The following is a 13,519-nucleotide window of genomic DNA, read 5'->3' as shown; positions in this document are numbered from 1 at the left end:
TTCATTTTTCTTTATCCCTTCAAAGGCTAACATTTCGCCCTTAAGATTGCTCCAGCAACACATCAGTGAAGTACAAATTACCTGCCATCCCCACACCAGCCATTATAATATTATTTTGGTGTTCTTCCTTCCTCCCTCTCTTTCTTTCTTCCTTTCTTTCTCTCTTTCTCTTTCTCTTTCTCTCTCTCTCTCTCTCTCTCTCTCTTCTGTTGACTCAGTCTTTAAAAGACCTATGATTCTCCCAGATGGAAAGGTAAGAGGAAGAAAGTGAAATAATTGAAGATATTTTTCTTTATTGCTAAAACAGAAACATTTGGTATTGGCCCCTAAGCTTCCACCTGTGCAGATTGAGTCTGTCTGTTTTCTTTTATTCTGGAGCTATATGGCTTTAACTTATCAACAGATGTCATCCTTGCTTACTCAAAACTGGGTGGCTATTTCTAATAAAAACAGCTGGAGATAGTGGCTGCAAGGGCGATAAGAAGAGTAGGGACTTTGCTTCCCAACTCCATGACAGCAGAAGGGAAATAAAGCCGCCGACACAACTATCTCTGCACGGAATCATTTTTCCAAGTGTCCGCAAAAGCACTAAGAAATTACAGTCAGTAAATTTCCAGTTGGTTCTATGGGTAAAGGGGATGGACGCTGAAAGATCACATTTGACTTGTGCTATTTTGACACCGATGGAGGGGGACACAAAGACTCACAGGAACTTCCTCTGTGGATGCCACAGAGAACCTATCTGCAAGGTGGGCTTTAACTCCACGGCACAGCTTTGATAGGGAATTGGAAAATGCCCAGGCTGAATCATCAAAAATTAAAATCTAGCTCTCCTCAAAGCTAAGATGTGATTTGCATATGAACCTAAGATTGCTTTGAGTGTGTGTGTGTGTGTGTTTATTGGGGAGTGAGAGGTGGTCTATGAGTCTGCAACCTAGTCATTGACTTTATTCAACATGCAAATTATTAAAATAAAGCACCAACATGTATTGATTATGGCGGTAAAGGCAGTGATGAGGGCAGCAGTTGCGATGTTGGTGGGTGTGCTGAGGAGGGTGGTGGTGCTGGGGTGAAGACAGTGGTTATGAAGGTGGATGACTGCGGAAAGGGCAATGGTGCTGATGCTGATATGTACTGCTAGTGATATGGAGATTAAGAAGGTGGCAGTCATGGTGGTAATGGTAATATTAGTGATGATGGAGGTAGTGGTGATGGTGATGGTAATGTGATGATCGTGTTGGTGATGATGGTGAGAGGTGGAGCAGGGCAGGGGTGCTACTGATGACAAGGGTATGGGATGTGGTAGTGATGGTAGCTACCAGATACTCCATGTGCCAGATACTGTATTGAGAACTTCATATACATCACCTTATGACTTCACCCAACTTGTCCTGTAAGATGGGCATTATTTTTATCCCTATTTTTCAAATGAAGAAAATAAGATTAGAATCCTGATCAGGGGGACACTGTCAAGAAGGATGAATCCCAGGTTCTGAACCCTGACAACAGAAACCCCCAAACCAGACTAGGTTTTAAGGTAAATTTGCACGATCTGGCTTTATGCCACAGACTAGATTTAGAACATATTAGTTAATATCAAGGGTAATATAACCTCTTCTAGCAAACGAAAAGGAATCAATATTCAGGAGAGAAAGAGTGCCGCTTGCCCAAGATTCCCCACTTTTATGTGGCTAAGATTTGAACTGAAGTTCCAAATCTGGAGCTCTTGCTACGTAAGCATGCAGGGTCCACTTACAACCCAGCTATGCCGGAGGGAGCATGGAGTGTGATATAAACCAAGGCCTTGTGAAACAGTTCAGCTTGGGTAAGTGCTTCAGAGGCAAACAAGCTCATGAAGGGAGTTTGAAGCATTGACCTGCCAATGGAGTAAGCCATCTTGGTTTCTAACAAGTTCTTCAGCTCTAGGATGGTGTTTGCTGATATCTTGATGAGTGGCTCTCTTCACCCTTAGTTCACTCATCAAACTTTCTAAAGAGAATCTGAACTCTGCAGTACAACATACACGTGAGGTGAAACCCTCCTGGGAGTCACCTCAAGGAGTGTGCTGAGAATCCCTATCCTTTCGAGTCGGTTGTGCCTTTAAGAGACCAGTTCCCAATACAGTTGTGAAAGATTGACTTTTTCAGGGGGTGTCTGTGGTTTTGTATGGTACAGTGTATTATTATATTTTACAGATATAAGATGTGACAAGATATAGTATGCCGAATTCCTGAATCCTAACATCTATTAACAGAATTTACTTTCAGACTCCTATATTGGTTTTCAGTAACTGTCAAAAGGATCTGTGTGTGGACCATGAAAGACAGTCATAGTCATAGGATCCAGTTCTAAGCAGTGAACGCAGTTCATCATTTTAATGGCAATGATGCTGCTGTTCAGAACTAAAGAAGTCTGAGTGAAGAACTTTGAGTCTGGCCTTGCAGTCCTACAAATTTATGGGAAACAAGGGAGATATCTGAAAATTTGAAACATTTGTCAAAGCTGGCCTAAGAAGTTACATCTGCAAGACCAAAGCATCTTTCTGCTCTCGAGAAGGTGGGCTTCTTCAGCGGCTCGTTACTATGATCAAATCAGGTTTATCGAAAGTCGAGTTCCAAAAGCCACTTCTATCAGGGTAAGGATGCCTCTCTCCAATAGCTGCTGAAAGAATCTGAACTGATGTGGTGGCAAGCCACAGATGCAGCACAGGTGCAGCCTCCAGAGTGAGAGTTACATGTCCTTGGCTGTCATTGACACACTGGAAGGTGGTATAGAACTCTTCCTGGGTAGACGGTACAGGCCACTATGACCTTAAAGCATGGCATGTTTTTGTTTTATAGTGTGGCTTCTCAGTGTGTTTGATTGGTGACCTCTTTAGCTCTGTGGCATGCAGGCAAATGCAGTGACATTTTGCTTGCAAGAATAAAGCATCAGGACTTCATTTCACTGAGAACTGATCACGTGTGTGTATGTGTATTTGTGTGTATGTTTGTGAAACAGGGAGTGTGAGTAAGAGTATGTTTATGTGTGCAAAAGAGACAGTATGTATGTGAGTGTGTATGAGTGTGAAAGACACAGTGTGAGTGTATTGGGGGAAAGAAAGACTTTGTGTGTGTGTGTGTGTGTGTGTGTGTGTGTGTGTGTGAGAGAGAGAGAGAGAGAGAGAGAGAGAGAGAGAGAGAGAGAGAGAGAGCGCATAAGAGTGTGAGTGAGTGTATGTGCCTACTCCAGAGGGCCAAAATTTAGAAACTCAATCCCCATTAGGTGCCATTGACTGGGCCCCATCCTATCACCGTCACCAACTCAGAATGTATCATTGATTAAGTAATAGAACTATTCGCCATGTTCCCTCCAATTCTACATTTTGGTGTATGTCAAAGGTCATTCATCCATGAGAAAAAGCAAAGGCAAAATAGAAAGGAGGCAAAGAGAGATTGTACAAACACTGGTAACCGGTGAGATGGCTCAGGCAAGGAGATAGGGTATCAACATTGGCAACATATGGCAGCATAGTAACAGGCATGAGGGAAAAAAAGCGTGCAAGCATTAGGAGCAATCACAGACATGGAGGGATGATATGGACACTGTAACACAGCATGGGCCAGGAGACAAAGCACAAACACTGGGGTACACAGCAGCGGTATTGAGCAAGCAATAGGGGAAACCTTGCAGGTGAAGGAGATAAAAAGGACAGATAGATACCTACCCAGACCTGCGCTATCTAGCTACCGTCTTGTGGACTTATATTATCACCACTGGGCTCACCACTGGGCTCCCCAAATGGATCACTGGTGGAGGAGGCCTGTGATCCATCAGGCTAGAACACAAGAAGATAACACTTTTTTTTTCTCTCTCTTCAACAACTGAAAATATAAGGCAACTAAGATTATATTCATGCGGCATATGCAACCAGTTATTTTACAGGAGGCTGAAACTTCCCCCAGAGGATGCCACCTCCCAGATGTGAGAGCTCCTAACAGTTTAACAAAAGATCAGTGCTTCCGGTGGGTACACCCTTCAGTGGCTCTTCAAACCTCAGCTCAGAGCTGGCATTCTCTTTTATGTTGGCCTTCTTATTGTCTATGGGCAAATTTCAATTTTAAGGAAAAGTAGAGCTATCGGCAGGTCACTTACTGCTTCTTGTTCTTCACTCTTGCTGGGACTTTCAAAGCCTTCTTCGAAGATGTCATCTGCGGTCGGATCACTGACGTGGGATGCTGATGATTTGGATGGAGAGCTCTGCCTAGGGGCTGGGGTTGGAGCTACACAGAGATCATACCAAAAGAGGAAATGAGGTAAATATACATATAAGCCACAACCATTTATATCCCATAAAGATACCTGAGGTCTCCTTATCCTTGAGTCAAGTCTTCCTACTTCCCATCTCAAGCCAAATCTGAGGATCTAAATTCCTCCCATGATTTAGGAACACCAGTCCTCCGACCCTACTGGAGAGCCACTGAGTCAGGAGCTCCAAACAACTCCTACAGTGCTTCTAACACACAAGCAAGCTAGTCATGGCTGACTCTCTTTTCGCTCTCTTATTAGAAGGCATGTTTGACTTTTGTGGATCAGACACTATTAGGAAATTGAAGGACAGTATTCCTCAAATTTGTAAAGCTTCTCTGAGATAGAGGTTACCTAAGTTCTATAGGAAAGTGGAGGTTGCTAATACCTTTGTGGCAACTGCTAAACCAGGCTTTGCATTCTTGTATACACCCAGCGGTTAAGAAGCACAGGCTGGATTGGAAAAGACGATGATAAGCCTGCTGTAAAGAATATGCATTTACTGCCATGACCCTCCCCTGCCTCCCTCTTCTCATTTACTCCTGAGCTTTCTAACACACGTGTCAGTGGATGCTCTTCTTTTCATAATGCTTAACTTAGCATGGGAATTCTGGTCACTGGCTTAGTCCCAAGGCATGGATTGAGTTGAATAGGTGAGCAGCATTGCCATTGGTCAGGCTTCCCTGTTACGCTGTTTCAGAGCTTAGCAAAAGAAATCTGGTATTTTATCAGACAATGATGATTGCAAAAGTTGTGCTGATCTTTAACCCCACGAACACTATTTCCAGCTCCTTTACCATTCACAATATGGAATGAGGCTAACCCCGGCTACACTCTTTTTCATCATTATGTCCCTAATACAAATGACTAGATGTGGTATTATACACTTCCTTCAGATATCAGGATCCAGAGCCCAGAGGGTAATGGGGGATCACTTATATCAACAAAGGTATGGGTATGAGCTATGGGATGTGGCAAAGATATGTCTAACACTATGGGCTCTTTTCTATTCGAGGTGTTTGTTTTTATGTTTTGCTTTTGTTTTTGTATGACTCGTCTCTCAGTCCCATTTTGAAGGACTGCTTGCTGTCAGGGAAGAGGATGAGAAAACTGACTTTACTCATTTTCTTTCAAATGAAAGATTGTGTCTTTCTTGTTGTTTTACGAGTTGGTTTCAGTGCAAACTAGCTACACTACTAGGTTTAATGCTATATAAAGATGCCTCACTGAGTGGGTAATATTAGCGTCACTGGGTTCTGAAGTGTGTTTAAAGTGGCTTATTGCTTACAAAATGCTGAGACTCCTTGAGTCTCTTAACAGTATACTGCTCGCCGTTCCCCAGTGGAACCAACAGCTAGAGGTTATTTATGCAAGCGTCTTAGTTGTAACAAGGATTTACAGGCAGGGCGCTTCAGTATTCCAAGCCTGTATTCTCTCAAGGTGGATGGGTGGGGTCATTTCCCCACAGTGGAACGTGCGGCAATGTCTGGAGTTATTATTGGCTGTCATAACTAGAAGAACAGAATAAAGATGCTCTTTGCATTTGGTGGGTAGATGCTAAGTAAGAATCGTCTGTTCTCACATATCAGCCATGACACACTGGCAAACCTTGCTCTCAGACACAGTTTTGGTGAAAAGGCCTTTTAGACAGCTAGTTTTATCCCCTTTAACCTTTCCTAATATCTGTGTGTGCCAGCCCCCCCCCTGCCCCCCACTAGCATTCTGAGAAGTGTGGGGATGATGACAAGATAGTCTCCATCCTCAAGAGAACTTTCTTGTTTGTAGGCAGCTCATGGTTCATTGAAAATGAGACATGCGTTCTTAAAAGACTCTTGTTCATTTATGCATGACTGTTATTTCTCCAGCATTTCATTTTTTATTCATTATTCTTCATTGAAACCCCATGGATTAGAATTAATAGAAATGCCTTGGCTATGTAGTACCCATGGCCTGAGTGCAAGGCCTTCGTTTTTAGAATAGCATTGTGAGCCTAGCTGAATGACACAATCTAATTGTATTCACATTAAATTTTTTTTTTTTGACAATTCATGGTATTGGCCATCCAGTGATCCATATCACCGGTGACAGTAATGAAAACGCCAAAGTCATTGTACCATGAGCCTTTTCTTTCCCCTTATCAATTGTCAAAGCACGGGCTGAGTCACTGGAACACTTTTTCCGATTGTGTCTGACAAGCCCATGGGTGCTCAAGTGTGTCTGGCTTCTGACTCGGCAGCAGGCTTGCTATTTTTGGTGTTGGAATAGAAAAGTAAGGTGGAAACAGAGTCTTCTAGTACTGGGGCCAGAAGGAAGCTGCTGCTCCTACAAGGAGTCCAGAGACTCAGGGCAGCAACTTGCTTTGTCCTAAGACACAGCTCACAATGATGGAGCCAGCACTAGCAACCCGGCCCTGGGACCTGCAAAATCAAAACAAAACAAAACACAAACAACAACAAAATCCCCATTGAACAAGAACACAATGATGAAGATCTAAAGATCCTTCTGTGTTGTAATGCCTTTAAATAATTGGCTTTAGAGCTAAGAACCACAAAGCCCATGGAGGCAAGACTGTTGCTGCAAAGCACGGAGTCAAGAAGGAATGAAGAGACCTCCGTGTTTCCAGTCAGGGCTCACTGTTCATGCAGTGTCCGTCATGGCCTCATAAACTCTGTAAACTCTGCCTTGCATTTTCCTCTGATCTTAACTTCTTTTCTAATTTTTAAGCCTTGTTTCTAAACTGTATTGTTTACATGTATGTATGTATGTATGTATGTATGTATGTATGTAAATATGTAAGTTAGAAATAAAACTTTTGGCAGTCACTTCTCTCCTTCACACAAATTTATATGGTAGATATCAATGTTATATAAAAAGAGGCCTAGAGGGTAAGGGTTCATATATGTGCTATAACTGGTATCTGAGTTGGTTGCTATGGGGATATTTATCAGTGATAAACTGCAATCACGAGATGCCAGTAAGATCCATTCTGACCCCAGGGTTCTGGAGACTGAACTCAGGTCTTCAGGCTCACCGGCAGGCACCCTTACCTTCTGAGATCTTTCTGGCCCTTTGTTTCCACTTAAAAAAATATTACATTTGTTTTCATTTTAATATGCCATGTTAAAACTTGTGTGCCATAAGCTAACACATACAGAAATACGAATGAGCATTATCAATAAAGTCCTAACAAGCATGGTGACATTGTGACAAATGCCAGGCATGTGTTCATCTGTATCACTTTGTGTACTATGGTCTGCGAACCTTACTGCCATTACCTGTCACACAGATCTAGTGCAACTTGGTATCAATGTTATGTAAAAAGAGGCCTAGAGAGTAAGGGGCTCATGGAAGTGCTATAACTGGTGGCCAAGTTGGTTGCTATGGGGATGGTTATCAGTGATACCTGCAAGCTTGAGATGCAAGTGAGGTAGATTCTACCCGCTAGTAGCTTACGTTACAGGACATAGGCACTATACTGGTCAGGTTTTAGAATTCAGTGAAAGGACAACTCACGTGAGTTGGTAGATGGTGTGGTAGAAGTCACAGGGGTCAAGTTCAATTGGGAGATGTCAAAGTCATCACAGTCGTCTGTATCCTGTGCCACCCCGACTTTGTTGAAGTAACTGGAGAAGGCCTCTGAGGTACAGGTCAGGGAGGGCTGGTCAGGCTTCCGGGAGGGTACGGGTGGAGGCTGGACCATCTGGAAATCCTTGAACGATTCCTTCCCCATTTTCTGCCTGGGCTTGTCACTCTGTGGACTTGACCTGGCAGAGTCATTCGTGCCTGGGACGGTTGCAAGTGGGGTGAGGGGACCTTGGAACATGGCGGCTGCTAAAGGCATAACAGTTTGTGTGGGCATGAAGGCGGCTGGCGGGAACTGCCCGGCCACAGTGGGCCAGGCTTGCTGGGTGGCAGGAAAGAGACCTGGCTGGCCCCATGCGATGGGCTGAGCTCCTGGTATCACCTGAGCGACGGGTGGCTGAGCACCCATGGCGATCTGCTGTTGAACAAGGGGCTGCTGGCCCCAGAAGGATGGGAGGACGGCGCCCATAGCGACATAACCTGGAACGGGAGAAAGGAGGATCAAGCATCCTGGGGAAAAAAAATCTGCGGATTTGAGTGATTGACAGAAGTGTACTGCCCATTCACAGAGTCCTGGGCTGTACTAGGACTTCTTGGGTCTTGACCTCTAGATGTTGACCTACTGGTGGAAGGGCCAGCCCTCACGGGAGAGGTCTTAAGTAGGGGGCGAAACACAGCTTGAATCTGGGAATAATAACATTTCCCCATTGTTTCACTTTACCGAATCTCATAGTGCAGGAGACAGAGCCAGGCACTGAGACCTAATTTTCATTAAGTTTTTCATCAGGCAGGCAGGGTGCAAAGTAAAACTCTGACTGTTAGAACTTCAGAGGCATAGATGAAAGGCCAGACGGCTGCTTCCTCGATGTGTCATCTGGGAGTGCCCCTTAGGATCTGCAATGCTCCAGGCTCTTATCTATAAAATGGGCATACATTAGCTCCTATTTCTGTAGGATGATCTGAAGATTAATATAATTCAGTATTCAAGGAAGGGACTATTGCACCCGACACAGAGTGAACGTTCAGCAGACGTTAGCTACTCCTGTAACATGGCCCAGATGAACGCTGAAAGGCACACGATAGCTTGCTTGTTGTGTAACTGACAGCACCTTACTTAGGGGGTGGGAATACATTACTTCTGTAGGATTACTTTTTACAAGTTTACAAAATAAAAATTGGAAATTATTAAGCCAATGAGGAGGGTACCTCATGCCATGTTAGTTTGATATTACAAACACACCCAGGCAGGTTCTCATAATTTATCACCATGGTAACTACTTGCCCAATTATTCTTTTTGGGTGATTGCAACAGGAAGGGAAATGCTTAGGGTCACACAGCTTGCATAAGGTAGGATCAGGATCCAAACTGAGCTGAGTCCATCTCTAGTCAGGATTCTCTTCCTTGTTTTCTGTGCAGCCATCCAGATGACCCACACCTATTTCAGGGTTTTCACAGGCACTGCGTCTGGACTACTCTGGGTCCACTGGAATTCTTAAATGCTTCCAGTGGTCCTCATGGTTCTCATGGGGACATAGTGGTCACTTACATGGACACCTAAGCTTAAGAGACATGTGGCCGTTCCGTCGGGGCAGAGGGTAGAGAAGCTAGCTTTGCCCAAAGAAGCACTTCAAATGGCTGCCAGAATAAAACTATAGGTGCAAAAATGGTGAGATCAGAACGAAACAGGAGAGGATTCAGGGTATGCTAGCAACACCCAAAAGGATGATTGACAGGTACCGTAGCAATGATTACATCATGGTTCATGTCAGCAACTCTTCTGAGCCCACAGTGATCATATACAAGAGTACCTGGTTCTAGTCTCAATTCAACTGCCCCTTAACCTGGGTCAAGTCAACATTCCAAGTCTGGTCATTTCTCCATTCCCTTGCCAAGCTGCCTCAGGAGGAAGCTTTACACAGGGCACAAGGATTTGTTACTTGTGAATCCAGCCACTGTTAAAGGCTTTGAAACAATGAAACAGACATCATGGTAGAACTCTTAAGTTTGTTTTTACTGGGGTACACTGTTCAAGCTTTTGATTTATTCACACTGTTTGGTAGCTCACCTACTAATGCAGTGCCTTGACCTCTAACACACTAAGTGACAACAAGGCCACTTGTTTCTCTTGTTCTTTGATTTGCTTTGATATTAACTAAATTGTTCTCAGAGGGAATGCTGACGCCCCCTAGGGGTGAAGAGAAAATTGGTGGGATGTTTTAGTTGTTATGGTAACTGCAGGGAAGTCTGGGCTCCTAGTTTTTAAGGGGCTACCAGCATTGACAGCAGATATCCAAAACTTGTGAGACCAATGCACAGGACAATGACCGATTCTGCCTCCCGATGTAAGCCTAGACAGACCAAATGGCTAAGAAATTCAATTTCTCTGCACACAGAGTCAACACCTGTGGTTTCCCAGGAATGTGACAAGCGTGTACACTCAGGGAAGAACGTATGTCATTTGATTTGGAACATGCGAAAGAGTTTTGGGAAAGGGTGGTCCCAGACAGAAACACTTGTCATTGTGGCTGGGACTAGCCTGTATTTTCAGCTGAAGTTTTTCCTGGTAATTCTGCTCTTAGGTATCGTCATCTCATTACTCATTATGTCCTACAGTATGGTCATGCCCAAGTATTTCTTTATTGAAACACATGCTTTTATTATAAATCACTTCTCATTTCAATTCCATACTATCAGTGTGACATTATACTGATTAAAAATGGTGTAGGAAAATAATGGGTTCCTATAACACTGCAGATATTTGCTATTTTGAGTAGAAAAAAGGATTTAGGCTTCAACTGTGGGCCTTTCAATGTCCTTGGTGAATCTAATGCCCATTTTAATGAGTGAGCAGAAACCTTCAGTTTTGGCCCAGTCATGCCCCACCCTCCTTTCCACCATTCTTCTAAACCAGAAATATACCTATTCTTTGATGATGAGATTATAACCTATAGTAGAGGTACTGTAGGCGATAACCTACTGCACAGCTAGGTTAGCAGCCCAGTAGACTGTGGAGTGACCTTTCCCTCTGATTGCATGGCTGTCTGGGAGCCACAGCTCTCTGTGGCTGCCCAGCAATAGAGAGAACATTGTATCCCATATTGTTACCCTGGGGGAAAGAGCAACACTAACAGTGTGGTTTCTACAGAATGCATGTTGCCATCACATAATCACAAAGAAAAATCATTTTAAGGAGAAGCATCCTGAGCCACGAGTTAGGAGTCGGTGCTGCACTTCGAGGTCTTGAGCATAAGGCTCAGAGACATGGCTTTGGCTCACGAGTACCGGCTCAAGAGATCCAGAGGATGGACATCTTCATGTTTTCCCAAGAGTGTAATGGAGCCTAAGATCCACAGGTAGATTCATTTCTGATGATTGTACTGTTGGAGGCAGCAAGCCCCCCCCCCTCATATTTTCTTTTTTCCCCCCACAGGGAGCTAACAGATGGGCTATGCACAATTTTTGGGAGAGAGCTATTAGCATGTCTCTCTGGCTTCACGCCATCTGCTCCAGACCAAAGTATAATATTCAGAAGAGAAAAAGGCAACACTGGGTAATTGGTACCATGTTGAGGAGTTTACAGATCTCATTCCATTTTCCTGGTTGGGGGAGGAGGGGTTGTTAAGCCTGAGCTCTCCCCAAGCCTGTGAGCTACTGCTTTTTAGCCACAGGCCGTACGCATGCCTGAATGGACATGGACTCAGCAATTGGACTAAAACAGCGCTGGTTTCAGGAAGCACCTTCATGGCAGCCACTGCAGCTACCTAACAATTTGTTAGCTGGAGACTCGTGTGCAGCAGCGGAAGGAAGGGTGCCAAGAAACATCTGTTTGTGTCATAAAAGCTCAGGCATTACAAACCTCTTTGCTGCTTGCAAAGAGAGAACACCCACATTCCCACCTTGAAGTTAAAGGGCGTGTGTGTGTGTGTGTGTGTGTAAAATATTGCAGTCTATAACAAGATGCCAGCTCAGGAGACACCGGTACCCATGATTGAGGAAAGAAAAACCAAACCAGAGTAACCTATAAGGAACACATTAGAAACAAAGGCTCGCTGCATTTGTATAGAACATGTTCGGAACCTCCTAGCTGCATTGCCTCCTTTGACTCATTCATTCATCCAAAAATATCCATGCTGGATGCTTGGCTCTGATTCAGTCTCTAGAGATGCAGAGAGGAGCGGAACAACACCCCTCCCTTTTTTGGTGGGGGAGTAGATGCTTGCAGTAAGCCTCTAGGGTAGCTATTACCACTTTCTGTTTATTCTTATGCATAAAATTCTCCTTCTATGAGGGCATAGCTTACACCAGCCGGTTATACAAGCAGCAAGGCACACATGTCTGCAGAGTTCCTGCTTAGATCACACTTCCAGGCAATATTACAGAGGTCTTCTGTAACACACAAGTCATGAAGATGAGGCTCTCATCACCACTCTGGGAGGTCTAATCACCACCTCTCATTTTACAGGTGAGCATCTCAGTTCAGCAGAGATGAGGCTGGGCCATCTACCAGCTGGTTAGTAGCAGGGCCTGCTTCTCCAGACCACCCAGGCCATCTCTGCCATAGGCATGCAAGAGACCAAAGAACTCAACTTTATTAGATGCATTTGGAAAAAATTCCCAAGAAGATAAGGGGGAGGGGGAAGGAGGCTAGGACAGGGCATATGTCTTCTGACTTTTATATCCAGAGCTATGATAATAAAGTAATGATAACCTTCTCTACATTGAGCATCTACAATGCACCAGCACTTTCAGAGGCCCTTAGTTATCTCAGTTAGTTATTAATATCTCATGATATTAATATCTCATGATATTAGCACAAGGTTTTTTGTTTTTTTTTCCTAATCCAGTTATGAAGATGAAATCTTGCTTCTGAGAGATTACCAGCCCCAACATCTACCTAAAAAGTAAGCCAGACTTGGAGAGTCAGAAGTCCTCAGCAACCCGCTATCTTTCGTGCGACATGGGTCATTTCCTGACCTTGTCTCCCTATTGCTGACCAGACAATTTATGCAAGTAGATAGAAGCAAAATGGTCTGGCAATATATTAATACTAGTTGAAGATGTACAGGCTCAGATTACCACCTTCCAAAGACTATCTAAAGTATATTTTAACGCAAAGACAGAAAATAAAAATATGCTAATGCAAATTTAATTTTAGACTTGTGCTTTGAAAACCGATCGGATGTTTCAATAATCCAAAGAGACAGCACTGCAAAGATCAATAGCTTGACACATAGCTGATTAAGTAGTAAGATGCTACATGTCCTCAGTTTGGCCAGGGAAAAAGAACAGTACCTTTCCTATGTCTGATAGCACTATGTCTGACAACGGTCTCCAGGACATTTGTAATCTAATATAAGTACAAGGTGAGACTCGAAACCACACCTGGTGCCAGCTCCTCATTTATAGAGAAGAGGATGAAAGTAGGAGAGGCCAAACTTCCTCCCTCTGCCTGGAACACGCGTAACCAGGAAGCCTGTCTTCTTCCTTGACCCTTCACCGTCTGTTGTTGTTCTAGTAGAGAGACCCTCCTTACCATGCCTTCCTCAGCCAGGACTCTGGTGTCCAGTCTCTGCCCTGTGCATCATTTTATTCCTATTAGTCTACTGTTCTAATGTACCACACAGCTCAGGGATGCTCTGGCTTAGGATC

The 13,519-nt window shown here is 43.9% G+C and overlaps 1 protein-coding gene across 5 annotated transcripts in view; it reads right to left on the bottom strand.

The window, feature by feature from the left end:
* The window catches only part of Dab1 (DAB adaptor protein 1), an 853,780-nt gene that overhangs the window by 8,655 nt on the left and 831,606 nt on the right, over positions 1-13,519 (bottom strand). For 4 of the 5 annotated variants that reach the window (XM_029476418.1, XM_029476419.1, XM_021160238.2 and 1 more), the window contains 3 exons: positions 7,801-8,349; positions 4,135-4,262; positions 3,707-3,817 (listed from right to left, as the gene is read on the bottom strand). In XM_029476418.1, the coding sequence (XP_029332278.1) occupies positions 3,722-3,817; positions 4,135-4,262; positions 7,801-8,349 (773 nt within the window). In that variant the 3' untranslated portion in view covers positions 3,707-3,721. The remainder of the gene's footprint in view (positions 1-3,706; positions 3,818-4,134; positions 4,263-7,800; positions 8,350-13,519) is intronic. The other variant, XM_029476417.1, reaches the window with a different exon arrangement.

The sequence above is a fragment of the Mus caroli genome, chromosome 4, assembly GCF_900094665.2.
Source record: "Mus caroli chromosome 4, CAROLI_EIJ_v1.1, whole genome shotgun sequence".
Taxonomy (NCBI): Eukaryota; Metazoa; Chordata; class Mammalia; order Rodentia; family Muridae; genus Mus; species Mus caroli.
Note: the sequence above shows the minus strand (reverse complement) of the source record. Positions and strands in the feature narration are given on the sequence as shown.